This window comes from Anolis sagrei, chromosome 11 (assembly GCF_037176765.1).
Source record: "Anolis sagrei isolate rAnoSag1 chromosome 11, rAnoSag1.mat, whole genome shotgun sequence".
In the NCBI taxonomy this organism is placed as follows: Eukaryota; Metazoa; Chordata; class Lepidosauria; order Squamata; family Dactyloidae; genus Anolis; species Anolis sagrei.
Genome location: NC_090031.1, coordinates 9,534,796 through 9,549,554, shown reverse-complemented (window position 1 = coordinate 9,549,554; position 14,759 = coordinate 9,534,796). Strand labels below are relative to the sequence as shown.

General features: G+C 41.3%; 1 protein-coding gene across 9 annotated transcripts in view; it reads right to left on the bottom strand.

The window, feature by feature from the left end:
• The window catches only part of CACNA1B (calcium voltage-gated channel subunit alpha1 B), a 353,504-nt gene that overhangs the window by 335,056 nt on the left and 3,689 nt on the right, over window positions 1–14,759 (bottom strand). For all 9 annotated transcript variants that reach the window (XM_067471871.1, XM_067471870.1, XM_067471872.1 and 6 more), the window contains exon 2: window positions 3,256–3,362. In XM_067471871.1, coding sequence (XP_067327972.1) covers window positions 3,256–3,362 — 107 coding nt within the window. The remainder of the gene's footprint in view (window positions 1–3,255; window positions 3,363–14,759) is intronic.

Sequence of the window (14,759 nt, the reverse complement as noted above, 5' to 3'; positions counted from 1 at the left end):
TTCCATCTTTCTCCTTCCCTCCTTCCTTCCCACCCTTTTGTCCTTCCTTCTCTTTTTCCTTCCTCCATCCCTTTCTTCCTTCCCTCCCTCTTTTTCCTTCCTATCGTCCTTCTTTTCCATCCTGTCATTCTTCCTTCTTTCCTCCTTCCTTCACTCCCCCTTTCTCCTTCCTTCCCTTCCTCCCTTTTGTCTTTCTTTCCTTCCTTCTCTCTTTCCTTCCTCCTTACCTCCTACCCTTTCCTCCCTCTTCCTCCTTCCACTCTTTCATGAAAATGAACAAAATCTGGGTACCAGTATTTAAAAACTCTAAAATCAGGACAGTAGATAAAGAACAACACTTAAAAACAGGGGAATTCCAGACATGGAACAATCAGGCCCAACTAACACCTCCCAACAAAGGATTCCCCCATGCAGGAAGAAGCCAGGCTTTGAAGCTGCACAGCCATTAAATGTCAATCAAGGTGTCCATTTCATAGAATCATAGAATCAAAGAGTTGGAAGAGACTTCATAGGCTATCCAGTCCAACCCCCTGCCAAGAAGCAGGAATATTGCATTCAAATCACCCCTGACAGATGGCCATCCAGCCTCTGTTTAAAAGCTTCCAAAGAAGGAGCCTCCACCACACTCCGGGGCAGAGAGTTCCACTGCTGAACGGCTCTCACAGTCAGGAAGTCCTTCCTCATGTTCAGATGGAGGAAGAACTTCCTGACTGCGAGATCCATTCAGCAGTGGAACTCTCTGCCCCGGAGTGTGGTGGAGGCTCCTTCTTTGCAGCATTCTCACTTGCCTCAGGCAGACAAGAGTTCTTTCTCCCACCCTGGACATCATTCCACAGGTATATAAACCTCACTTGCCTCGTTTCCAACAGACCTCACAACCTCCGAGGATGCCTGCCATAGATGGAAGTGAAATGTCAGGAGAGAATGCTTCCAAAACATGGCCAGACAGCAATCTATTAATTCTGGCCATGAAAGCCTTCAACAACACTTTACATTATTCTATGTAAAGGTTCTATGTTTCTGCATCGCAATAGGGCTGGACTAGATGACCTTTGGGGTCCCGTCCAGTTCTTTGATTCTATAGAAGATCCCTTTCTTGAAGCGCTCCTCTCTCCTGTCTTTCATTTAGAGAAAAGCATATTTTCATAGCGATAGCAGCTGCCGCTCTGCAGTTTCAACCTCGGCGGGATATTGCTGGCATGCTCCGAGCCTGGCTATTGACCTGAGCAGGGAATTTATGACTCATCGACTCAGTCGGGAAAGTCATGATCCCAAACCCCTGGGATGGACAAATCTGTTTCCCTTTCTCCCGCATTCAAATGTTGCAAATGTTGGCAAATTCCAACCTGGATAATGTCAAAAATTCCCCACCTTGCAAGGTCACCAACCATACCGAATGAAGGGTGCTGGGCTCTATAGTCCCCAAAAGGACATTAATAATGTATTATTATTATTATTTTCACAAATACTTATAAATAACTGTTTATATTTTCCACACACTTGTGTTACATTCTATGTCACAAGTTCATGACTGCATGCAACAACAAACAAGATATCAAGGGTCTAGAGAACAAGCCCTATGAGGAGCGGCTTAAAGAGCTTGGCACGTTTAGCTTGAAAAAGAGAAGATTGAGAGGAGACATGATAGCCATGTAAAAATACATGAGAGGAAGTCATAGGGAGGAGGGGGGGGGGAGCTTGTTTTCTGCTGTCCTGGAGACTAGGACGCAATGGAGCAATGGCTTCAAACTACAGGAAAGGATATTCCACCTGAACATGAGGAAGAACTTCCTGACTATAAGAGCCATTCAGCTGTGGAACTCTCTGCCCCAGAGTGTGATGGAGGCTCCTTTTTTGGAAAGGATATTCCACCTGAACATGAGGAAGAACTTCCTGACTATAAGAGCCGTTCAGCAGTGGAACTCTCTGCCCCAGACTGTGGTGGAGGCTCCTTCTTTGGAGGCTTTGAAACAGAGGCTGGATGGCCATCTGTCGGGGGTGCTTTGAATGCGATTTTCCTGCTTCTTGGCAGGGAGTTGGACTGGATGACCCATGAGGTCTCTTCCAACTCTATGATTCTATGAGTCTATATAGAAAGTAAACAACAATGTAAGCTTCCCAGAGTATAATGCATACTTGTTCCAAACAGATATGTGGCTTGGTTTTGGTTCCAAGAGAACTACTCGGAACCAAAACCTGATCAGGGTGAGCTCCTGGTGTTTAGCCCAGCTTCTGCCTACCTAGCAGTTTCGAAAACAGCAATGTGAGTAGGTAAATAGGTACTACTTAGCGGGGAGGTATTTAAGGCACCCATAAGGAAATGCTAGAAAAATTTGCATGTTTTTGAACTGCTAGGTTGGCAGAAGCTGGGACTAACAGCAGGCACTCTCGCCACTCCCCGGATTAGAACTGGCAACCTTTTGGTCAGCGAGTTCCACAACTCAGTGCTTCAACCCATTGCAAATTAAAATTTATGTATTTACAGCATTTATATGCCGCCCTTCTCACTCCGAAGGGGACTCAGAACAGCCTAGAAGATATATATATACATACACACACACACACACACACACACACACTCTATATATATATATATACACACACACACATATACACACACACACACTATATATATATATATATATATATATATATATATATATATACACACACACACACACACACTATATATATATATATATATATACACACACACACACACAATATATTATATTGGTAGCATAGCACAACATCAGCATTATACTGTATATTACTATATTGTACTATGGAGCATAGTGGGTTAAACCACTGAGCTGCTGAACTTGTTGACCGAAAGGTTGCAGGTTTGAATCCTGGGAGCAGTATGAGCTTCCTCTATCAGCCCCAGCTTCTTCTGAAGATCTACAGAGATACTCGCAGGAACATCTCAGCAAGCAAGAGTCCAAAAGTGGCAGGCTAAAAACTGGAACCTCAATCAGTGGCTGAGACTGGAGGAGAAACTGGGTGACTGCCAACCTAGCAGTTCAGAAACATGCAAATGTGAGTAGGAAGGTAACATGGTGTTCCATGCAGTCATGCAGGCCACATGACCTTGGAGGTGTCTATGGACAACGCCGGCTCTTCGGCTGAGAAATGGAGATGAGCACCAACCCCCAGAGTCGGATACGACTGGACTTAATGTCAGGGGAAAAACCTTTATCTATTATTATTATTATTATTATTATTATTATTATTATTATTATTCCCAACACTTACCAGCCTCTCCGACATCGGGGTCTTGTCTCCATCCGGTAAATGTTGCTCCAAAGCCAGCACAATGCAGTTCGCGATAATGGTCGCCAAGATCATATACTCAAATGGAGTGGAGTCGACGGTTAAGGAAGAAAAACAAAAGAGCTTCCCAACAGCAACATCAGCCATCATGAGGATTGATACAACTTTCATCAGCTTCCAGTCTATTCAGATACCATTCGTTTCCCAGGATCGTGAATCATCCTCTCTGTTCAAAGCACAAGCCTTGCAACACTCTCCAAACAAGCAAATCCCATTGGATCTTGGGTTAGTGGGGTTATGATCTGATTGGGATACCCTCGTGAATAACCAGGTGCTGAGGGCTATATTTCAGAGGAAGGCACTGGCTAAACCACTTGGAAAGTGGAGTGGAAGAAGCAAAGACCACCAGTATTGAAGCGATGGTCCTCCGCCATCAACTCCACTGGACCGGCTACATTGTCCGGATGCCCAGAATCTTGGGAAGACGAGCGGACAAATGTCAGCGTGCTGGAAGAAGCAAAGACCACCAGCATTGAAGTGATGGTCCTCCACCATCAACTCCGCTGTTGTCCAGATGCCCGACCACCGTCTCCCAAAACAGTTGCTCTATTCCGAACTCAAGAATGGAAAATTGAATGTTGGAGGACGGGAAAGGAGATTTAAAGATGGGCTCAAAAACTCTGGCATAGACATTGAAAACTGGGTAGCCCCGGCCCTTGAGCGCTCCAGCTGGAGGTCAGCTGTGACCAGCATTGCTGCAGAATTTGAAGAGGCATGAATGGAGGGCGAAAGAGAGAAACGTGGCAAGAGGAAGGCGCGTCAAGCAGGCCCGTAGCCAGGATTTCGTTTCGGGGGGGGGGGGGGGGGCTAAAAAATTTTCAGGGAGGGTTTTGGGGAGGGGCTGAGTTTCGGGGGGGGGGCTGAGTCTGAGTGAAAGCTTTTGTATCGTTACCCCAATACCCCCATGCATATGGGATATATTGAGCATGGTGATCAGATCATGATATGAATAAACATAACAGTTTAAATAATGCACCAGTAAGGCCTTTTCGCAAACCACCATGAGAATTTCGGGGGGGGAGGGGGCTGAAGCCCCTCAAGCCCCCCCCCCCCCCCCCCGGCTACATGCCTGCCGTCAAGCCAACCCCGACCGGGACCGCCTTCCACCTGGAAATCGATGCCTTCACTGTGGGAGAAGAAGCAGATCAAGAATAGGGCTCCACAGTCAACTACGGACCCACCGCCAGGAGTACCATCATCCTTGGACTACGAAGGATCGCCTAAGTAAGTAAATTTGGAATCATACAATCATATGATTCATATATAATCATAGAATCCCTATAAAGTTCTGGAGAAACTTATCCTGCAAAGAATTATGGGAAGGAAAATAGACCCGTTTATGATCCCACGGCAAGCTGGTTTCAGGGAAGGCAAAAGCTGCACATCACAAGTGCTGAACCTGACTCAGCACATACAAGATAGCTTTCAAAGGCAGCAGATCACAGGAGCTGTCTTCATAGACCTGTCAGCAGCTTATAATACTGTAAATCATCGCCTCCTCCTGAGAAATATGTATAACATCACAAAAGGTTACCACCTCACCCACTTCATAGGAAATCTGCTACAAAACAGGAGCTTTTTTGTTGAGTTCCAGGTTCAGAGATGTAGATGGTGGAAACAGAAGAACGGTCTGCCTCAGGGGAGTGTGCTTGCTCCATCCATGTTCAACATTAACACAGATGACCAGCCACTTCCAGAAGGGACAGAGAGTTTCATCTATGCTGACGATCATGCCATCACCGCCCAAGCAGGGAGCTTTGAAATGTTTGAACAGAAGCTTTCCAAAGCTTTAGGTGCTCTTACAACCAAATACAGGGAAAGCTAGCTATCCTAATCCATCTAAAACACAGACATGTGTTTTTCATCTTAAGAACAGACAAGCATCTTGAGGTCTTGGGATGACCTGGGAAGGAATCCCACTGGAGCATTGCAGCGCACCCAAATACATGGGAGTTACCCTAAACCGTTCTCTGATCTAAAAGAAGCACTGCCTGAATATCAGGCAAAAAGTAGGAGCCAGAAATAATATCATACGAAAGCTGACTGGCACAACCTGGGGATCACAACTAGACACAGTGAAGACATCTGCCCTTGCGCTTTGCTACTCCGCTGGTGAGATGTATTCCCAGTGTGGAATACATCTCACCATGCTAAAACAGTGGATGTGGCTCTTAATGAGACACGACTCATTATCACAGGATGGCTACACTATACACCACTGGAGTAATTATACTGCTTTAGCCAGTATCAAACTGCCTGACATCCGTTGGGAAGGAGCAGCCTGTAATGAAAGGACCAAGGCATTGATATTTCCAGCACATCCTCTATTCTGATATCAGCTAGCATGCCAATGTCTTAAATCAAGAAACAGCTTCCAAAGATCCACAGAGACACTTGCAAGAACAGCTCAGCAAACAAGAGTCCAAAAGTGGGAGGCAAAAACCCAGAACCTCAATCAGTGGTTGAGACCGGAGGAGAAACTCCCTTCTGGCCACACAGAAGACTGGACGACTTGGAAGGCGCTGAACAGATTGCGCTTTGGCACCAGCCATGAAAGCCTTTGTCAGTACATCATCATCATCATCATCATCATCATCATCATCATCATCATCATTTATTATTATTATTATTATTATTATTATTATTATTATTATTTTACTGACACAAAAACACAGTATGTCACAGCTAATGAGATCTATATGCTGGATTTGTGTCACAAAATCACAAGTCGAACACTTCCCAAGCATCCAGAACTGTGTGATATATTTTCGAATGATGCGCGCAGATCCAAGTCAGGTGGCCTTTTGCAGTTGACAGATCGTGATTTTGTCAATGTTTATTGTTTCCAAATGCCAACTGAGATCTTTTGGCACGGCACCCAGTGTGCCGATGACCACTGGGACCACCTGTACTGGTTTATGCCGGAGCCTTTGCAGTTCTATTATTATTATTATTATTATTATTATTATTATTATTATTATTATTGGAGGCCTCGGTGGTGAAGTGGGTTAAACCCCTGTGCTGGCAGGACTGTTTATTGTTTCCAAATGCCACCAAATGAGATCTTTTGGCATGGCACCTAGAGTGTCGATGACCACTGGGACCACCTGTACTGGTTTATGCCAGAGCCTTTGCAGTATTATTATTATTATTATTATTATTATTATTATTATTGCTATTATTATTATTAATATTAATATCACAAAAGACTACCACCTCACCTGCCTCATAGGAAACCTGCTACAAAACAGGAGCTTTTTTGTTGAGTTCCAGGGCCAGAGAAGCAGATGGCGGAAACAGAAGAACGGCCTCCCTCAGGGGAGCGTGCTTGCCCCATCCATGTTCAACATCTACACAAATGACCAGCCACTGCCAGAAGGGACAGAGAGTTTCATCTATGCTGATGATCGTGCCATTACTGCTCAAGCAGGGAGCTTTGAGACGGTAGAACAGAAGCTCTCCGAAGCTCTAGGTGCTCTTACCGCCTACTACAGGGAAAACCAGCTGATCCCTAATCCATCTAAAACACAGACATGTGCCTTTCATCTCAAGAACAGAGAAGCATCCCGAGCTCTGAAGATCACCTGGGAAGGAATCCCACTGGAGCATTGCAGCGCACCCAAATACCTGGGAGTCACTCTGGACCATGCTCTGACCTACAAGAAGCACTGCCTGAACATCAAACAAACAGTGGGTGCCAGAAACAATATCATACGAAAGCTGACTGGCACAACCTGGGGATCACAATCAGATACAGTGAAGACATCTGCCCTTGTGCTGTGCTACTCTGCTGCTGAGTATGCATGCCCAGTGTGGAACACATCTCACCACACTAAAACAGTGGATGTGGCTCTGAATGAGACATGCCGCATTATCATGGGGTGTCTGCGCCCTACACCACTGGAGAAATTCACACTCCCATTTTCTCAGTGTGGGAAGCAGAGTGAACCACAAGCTTGTAAAACACCACATCTTCGCGTCCACGGGGTCTTTGTGCTGTTGGCTCACCCCAAATATGGCTATCGCTGTCCCTATGCTTACAGGCTGAGGCCTCCTCCACTCCCTATGCCTTTCGTAATGCTCGCACAGACAGCCATCCGCCCATCCGCTGATTCTATTTACCCTCTCCATGCGCTCCCTCCCTTCCTCCCTGCGCACACATTGCTTCAGCCGTGTGCTGTGTTGCTAAGAGCAGGCCTGGTTGCTGGTTATTAGCTGTGTGATTCCAGATCAAAAGAAAACAACAGGCATCCCCCTTGGGAAGGCGGCTGGTGCGCTCCTGACACTGGCAAGAACCAGTTAATGTGCATGTATATACACACACACACACAGAGGATTAGCAACACAACCATTCGCTCCTCTGGGAAGAGCCGTGATCGTTCCATTGAGGAATGAACTCTCGTACATACTTACGAGGAACCGACGATATTTGCCACATTTTTATTTATATAGATTATTATTATTATTATTATTATTATTATTATTATTATTATTATTATATATTTATTATTATTATTATTATTATTATTATTATTATTACTATTTCACGGGATCACGACTGCATGTAACAACAACAAACAAGATGCTAGCTGGCCCTGATTGTTTCCTATCTGGAATTCTCCCGTTTTCTTTATGAACAACACTCAGGAAAAAAAAAACTCTAAAAAAAACTCTAAAATCAGGACAGTAAATAAAGAGCAATGCTCAAAAAACAAGGAAATTCCACACAATAAACAATCAGGGCCAGCTAACACCTCCCAACAAAGGTGCTAGCTGGCCCTGATTGTTTCCTATCTGGAATTCTCCTGGTTGTTGCTCTTTATGAACATAATCTGACTACCATTATTTTTTTTAAAAAACTCTAAAATCAGCATAGTAAATAAAGAGCGACACTCAAAAAACAAAGGAATTCCACACAAGAAACAATCAGGGCCAGCTAACACCTTCCTATCTGAAATTCTCCTGATTGTTGCTCTTTATGAACATAATCTGGCTACCAGTATTTTTTAAAAAAACTCTAAAATCAGGACAGTAAATAAAGAGCAATGCTCAAAAAACAAAGGAATTCCACACAAGAAACAATCAGGGCTAGCTAACACTTCCCAACAAAGGTGTTAGCTGGCCCTGATTGTTTCCTATCTGGAATTCTCCAGTTTTCTGGTTGTTGCTCTTTATGAACATAATCTGGCTACCAGTATTTAAAAAAAGCTCTAAAATCAGGACAGTAAATAAAGAGCAATGCTCAAATAACAAGCGAATTCCACACAAGAAACAATCAGGGCCAGCTAACAACAAAGGATTCCCCCTGCCAGGAAACAGCCAGGCTTTGAAGCTGCAAGTCTATTCAGTGCTAATCAAGGTGGCCAATTGCAACATTCACACGTGCCTCAAACAGACAAGCGTTGTTTCTCCCACCCTGGCCATTATTCCACAGATATATAAACCCAATTTTCCTAGTTTACAACAGACCTCACAACCTCTGAGGATGCCTGCCACAGATGCAGGCGAAACGTCAGGAGAGAATGCTTCTGGAACATGGCCAGACAGTTAAAAAAAATTTGCAACAATCCAGTGATTCTGGCTATGAAAGCCTTCGACAATACAACAAACAAGATATGCCAAGAAAACAACAATGTAAACATCCCAGAGTATAATGCAAACTTGTCCCAGCATGAGTTTAGGTTAAGTCTCTTTACTTGCCATTTGAATCCACTCCTCCATTGTGTCCTAAGTCTCCAGATTGCCCACTCCTCGATGTAGCATTGATCAATAGGTTGCTGTGAGTTTTCCAGGCTGTCTGGCTGTGTTCCAGAAGCATTCTCTCCTGACGTTTCGCCCACATCTATGGCAGGCATCCTCAGAGGTTGCGAGGTCTGTTGGAAACTAGGCAAGTGGGGTTTATATATCCTCATAATATCCAGAGTGGAAGAAAGAACTCTTGTCTGCGTTACGCAAGTGCGAATGTTGCAGTTGGTCAGCTTGATTAGCACTGAATGGCCCTACAGCATCACAGCCTGGCTGCTTCCTGCCTGGGGGAATTCCAGACTAGAAACAATCAGGGCCAGCTAACACCTCCCAACAAAGAATCCCCCCAGGCAGGAAGCAGCCAGGCTTTGAAGCTGCAACGCTTTTCAATGCTAATCAAAGTGGCCAATTGCAACTCACACAACAAAAGTAATTTCTCCCACCCGGGACATTCCATCTTCTATCTATATAAATAAAAATGTAATGTTTGTTTGTGGGATTAACATAACTCAAAAACCACTGGACGAATTGACATGAAATTTGGACACAGTCCAACGAGTGTCCATCACCCCTAAACACACACACTCACACACACAAAACCCCATCGGAACAGACTTAAAACCCCCAAAATATACCATATATACATATAACATACACTGATATACATATACACATGGACACATTCATACACACAAATATACACATATACACACACATACATACGTATACATACATATATATACACACACATATGTGTATATATACATATAAACATATATACATATGTATATATGTATACACACACATATATGTATATGTATACATATACCATATATACATATACACATACACTCATATACATATGCACATGGACACATTCATACACACAAATATACACATATACACACATACATATACATACACACACATATATGTATATATACATATATACATATATATGTGTATATATGTATATATACACACAGATATATGTATACATATATGTATATGTATACATATACAAGCACACACATATACATACATACATATATACACACAAATATGCATATAGACAAGCACACACATATACAGAATATGTATGTACACATATAAACACACAAATACACAAATCTATATGCACACATATATACACCCATATATATATATATATATATATATATATATATATATACACACACACACACACACACACACACACACATGCAAACACACATATATACACAAATATATATATACACACACACATAAACATATATATATACACACACAAAACACATATACACAGACTGGGCCACAGCAACGCGTGGCAGGGGATGGCTAGTATAAATAAAAATGTAATGTTTGTTTGTGGGATTAACATAACTCAAAAACCACACACAAATATACATATATATACACACATATACATATACACGCACACGCATATACATACAGACATATATACACACAAATATGCATATAGACAAGCACACACAAACTGACACCAAATTTGGACACAATACACCTATCAGTCCAACGAGTGACCATCACTCATAAAAACACTGAAAAACACAGTGGAAAAGACTTATATCTGTGTATCTGTGGAATGATGTCCAGTGTGGGAGAAAGAACTCTTGTCTGCTTTAGGCATGCTGCAAATGGCCACCTTGGTTGATATTTAATGGCCGTGCAGCTTCAAAGCCTGGCTTCTTCCTGCCTGGGGGAATCCTTTGTTGGGAGGTGTTAGCTGGGCCAGATTATTTCATGTCTGGAGTTCCCCTTTTTTCTGAGTGTTGTTCTTTATGTACTCCAAGTGGCCAGCTACTAGTCAAAGAACATTTACTATAATGCCATGTTTTTAAACTTTGTGTTTTTTTAATGCATTACAACTGTGATAAATAATAAATTATGTGATAAATAAATACTAGCAATAGAAGCAAAATTATAAATATATGCCTTTTTAAAAAAATCACATCAAGAGCAAGCATCCATCAAATCAGCATAGGATTGATGCTCCTTGCAACAGGCTTCTTCCACCTCAGAAGAGCTTTTCCCAACGTAACTGGATCATGCAAGCAAAAAAACTCATCGATATACATATAAATCTAATTTTCCTAGCTCCAACAGACCTCACAAACTCTGAGGATGCTTGCCATAGATGCAGGCAAAATGTCAGGAGAGAATGCTACTAGAACATAGCCATATAGCCCAGAAAAACCTACAACAACCCAGTGATTCCAGCCATGAAAGCCTTCGACAATACAGGAAAACTCATATTGTTTATTATTCTCTAATGAATGGTAGCCACTGCCAGGGATTGGCTGAAACTATCAGGAGGATGCTCAAATCCCGGGCCAAAACAGAGGCAGAGCCTCACCATTCCCAGGATTATACGCAGTCGCACTCAAGAGAGCAAACCAGCAGATATGCCACACCTTCTGTGAATTGCTATCACAGATGCAGCAATTTTGATACACACTCCACCGCTTCGTTTCCCAGGCAAGACAGCTTGATTTCTCAAAATCCCTCCGAAACGACGCCTTTCCTTGGGAATTGGTCAAGGCTTGGGAGAAAGTGGTGGTGACCTTTATATGGTTTTCTGAGATGAGCAAGACTCAGGTTTGGCCTCTAAAATACAGCCTACAGCACCTGGATTCGAGGGCGGTCTCCCATTCGAGTCCGAACCACAGCTGACTCTGCTTAGCTTCCAAGACCAGGCGAGAAATGGGGCTTCATGCCTATGGAGATCAATGATGCTCAAACTCTGGTAACACAATGAGCTCAACCCTTGTGCAGCTGAACTGCTGCCCTAAAGTCCCCCTCGGGTTGAGATAGAGTGGGGTGGAAATAAAATAAGTAAATCAATAAATATGATTATTGATTGATTATTTATTTATTTATTAAATTCCTACCCCACTCTATCTCAATTAGTAAAAGCCATGTTTACACAAAAACAGCAATACATAGCACAGTCAGGGTGTCATAGAGTGGGGTAGAAATAAAGTAAATATTATGATTATTGATTGATTGATTATTTATTGATTACATTCCTACCCTGCTCTATCTCAATTATTAAATGCCATGATTACACCCCCCAAAAAAATACATAGCACAATCGGGGTGACATAGAGTGGGGTAGAAATAAAGTAAATATTATGATTATTGATTGATTATTTATTTATTTATTAAACTCCTACCCCGCTCTATCTCAATTATTAAATGCTATGACTACACAAAAACAATACATAACACAGTCGGGGTGACATAGAGTGGGGTAGAAATAAAGTAAATAAATAAATATGATTATTGATTGATTGATTGATTATTTATTGATTACTTATTGATTGATAGATTATTTGTTTATTTTTTACATTCCTACCCCGCTCTATCTCAATTATTGAATGCCATGATTACACAAAAACAACAATACATAGCACAATTGGGGTGACATAGAATGGGGTAGAAATAAATTAAATAAATAAATATGATAATTATTGATTGATTGATTATTTAACTTCCTACCCCACTCTATCTCAATTATTAAATGCCATGATTACACAAAAATAATACATAGCACAGTCGGGGTAACATAGAATGGGGTAGAAATAAAGTAAATAAATATGATTATTGATTGATTATTGATTGATCACTTATTGATTGATTGATTACTTATTTATTTATTTATTATATTCCTACTCCACTCTATCTCAATTATTACACGTCATGATTACACAAAAACAACAATTCATAGCACAATTGGGGTGACATAGAGTGGGGTAGAAATAAAGTAAATAAATAAATATTATGATTATTGATTGATTATTTATTTATTAAATTCCTACCCTGCTCTATCTCAATTATTAAATGCCATGATTACACAAAAACAACAATTCATAGCACAATTGGGGTGACATAGAGTGGGATAGAAATAAAGTAAAGTAAATAAATATTCTGATTATTGATTGATTGATTATTTATTTATTTATTCAATTCCTACCCTGCTCTATCTCAATTATTAAATGCCATGATTACACAAAAACAACAATTCATAGCACAATTGGGGTGACTTAGAGTGGGGTAGAAATAAAGTAAATAAATAAATATGATGATTATTGATTGATTATTGATTGATTATTTATTTATTCAATTCCTACCCCCACTCTACCTCAATTATTAAATGCCATGATTACACAAAAAATATATATACATAGCACAGTCGGGGTGACATAGAGTGGGGTAGAAATAAAGTAAGTAAATAAATATTATGATTATTGATTGATTATTGATTGATTACTTATTGATTGATTATTTATTGATTTATTCAATTCCTACCCCTCTCTATCTCAATTATTAAATGTCATGATTACACAAAAACAACAATACATAGCACAATCAGGGTGACATAGAGTGGGGTAGAAATAAAATAAATATGATGATTATTGATTGATTATTTATTTATTTATCAAATTCCTACCCCGCTCTATCTCAATTATTAAATGCCATGATTACACAAAAACAACAATACATAGCACAATTGGGGTGACATAGAGTGGGGTAGAAATGAAGTAAATAAATAAATATGATGATGATTGATTATTGATTGATTGATTGATTGATTATTTATTGATTAAATTCCTTCCAAGCTCTATCTCAGTTATTAAATGCCATGATGACACAAAAACAACAATATATAGCACAGTTCAACTTTTAAAACTAGGTAATATAAATACAATTAAAACATGTTAAGACATAGCATCAGTCCCATAGTCATTGTCCAACTGCTTCTTATGTCGGTACCGTGAACTGCGCTCTGGCTGCATCCCGAATAGATTGCTGCAGTGCGCTCTACATGGGGTTGCCTTTGAAGACTGTTCGGAAGCTTCAAGTGGTCCAACGGGCAACAGCCAGGTTGCTCACCGGAGCAGCGTATAAGGAGCACACAACCTCCCTGTTATGTCAGTTCCACTCCACTTCTGAGCACAATTCAAAGTCGTGGCTTTAGCCTATAAAGCTCTAAATGGTTCTGGCCCAATTTACTGGTCTGAACGTATCCCCCTCTATGAGCCAGTTAGAACATTAAGATTGTCTAGGGAGGCCCTGCTCTCGGTCCCACTTCCTTCAAAAGTGCAACTGGTGGTGATGAGAGACAGGGCCTTCTCAGTGTTGGCCCCTTGGCTGTGCAACTCCCTCCCCAGTGACATCAGAGCAGCTCCCTCCCTCCTGGCCTTCAGACGGAAAGTGAAAACCTAGCTCTGAGGCCAAGCCTTTGGAGATTCAGAGCAGAGTCTGGAGCTGTCCAAGTGCTGAAAGCAAGGCTCTATCCAATAGACTCAGAGCCGAACCTGGAGCTGTCCAAGTGCTGAAAGCAAGGCTTTGGAGATTAATGTGTAGTGCAACAATAGCTTCAAAATAGGTGCAAACCGATCTTCTGAATGGTCTCGGATTATGATTGAGGATGGCGTGATTTTAATAGTGAATGCAATGCTGTATATGTTATATTGTGCATTTAATTTTAATATTAATTTTTTAACTTAAGTGTACTTTAACTGTTTGTTGTCCAAAGGCATTGAATAGTTGCCATATGTAAAGCTGCCTTGAGTCCACTTTGGGGTAGAGAAAGGAGGGATACAAATAGAGTTATATAGCTATAGTTTATTTATTTATTTATTTGCAACACCCCA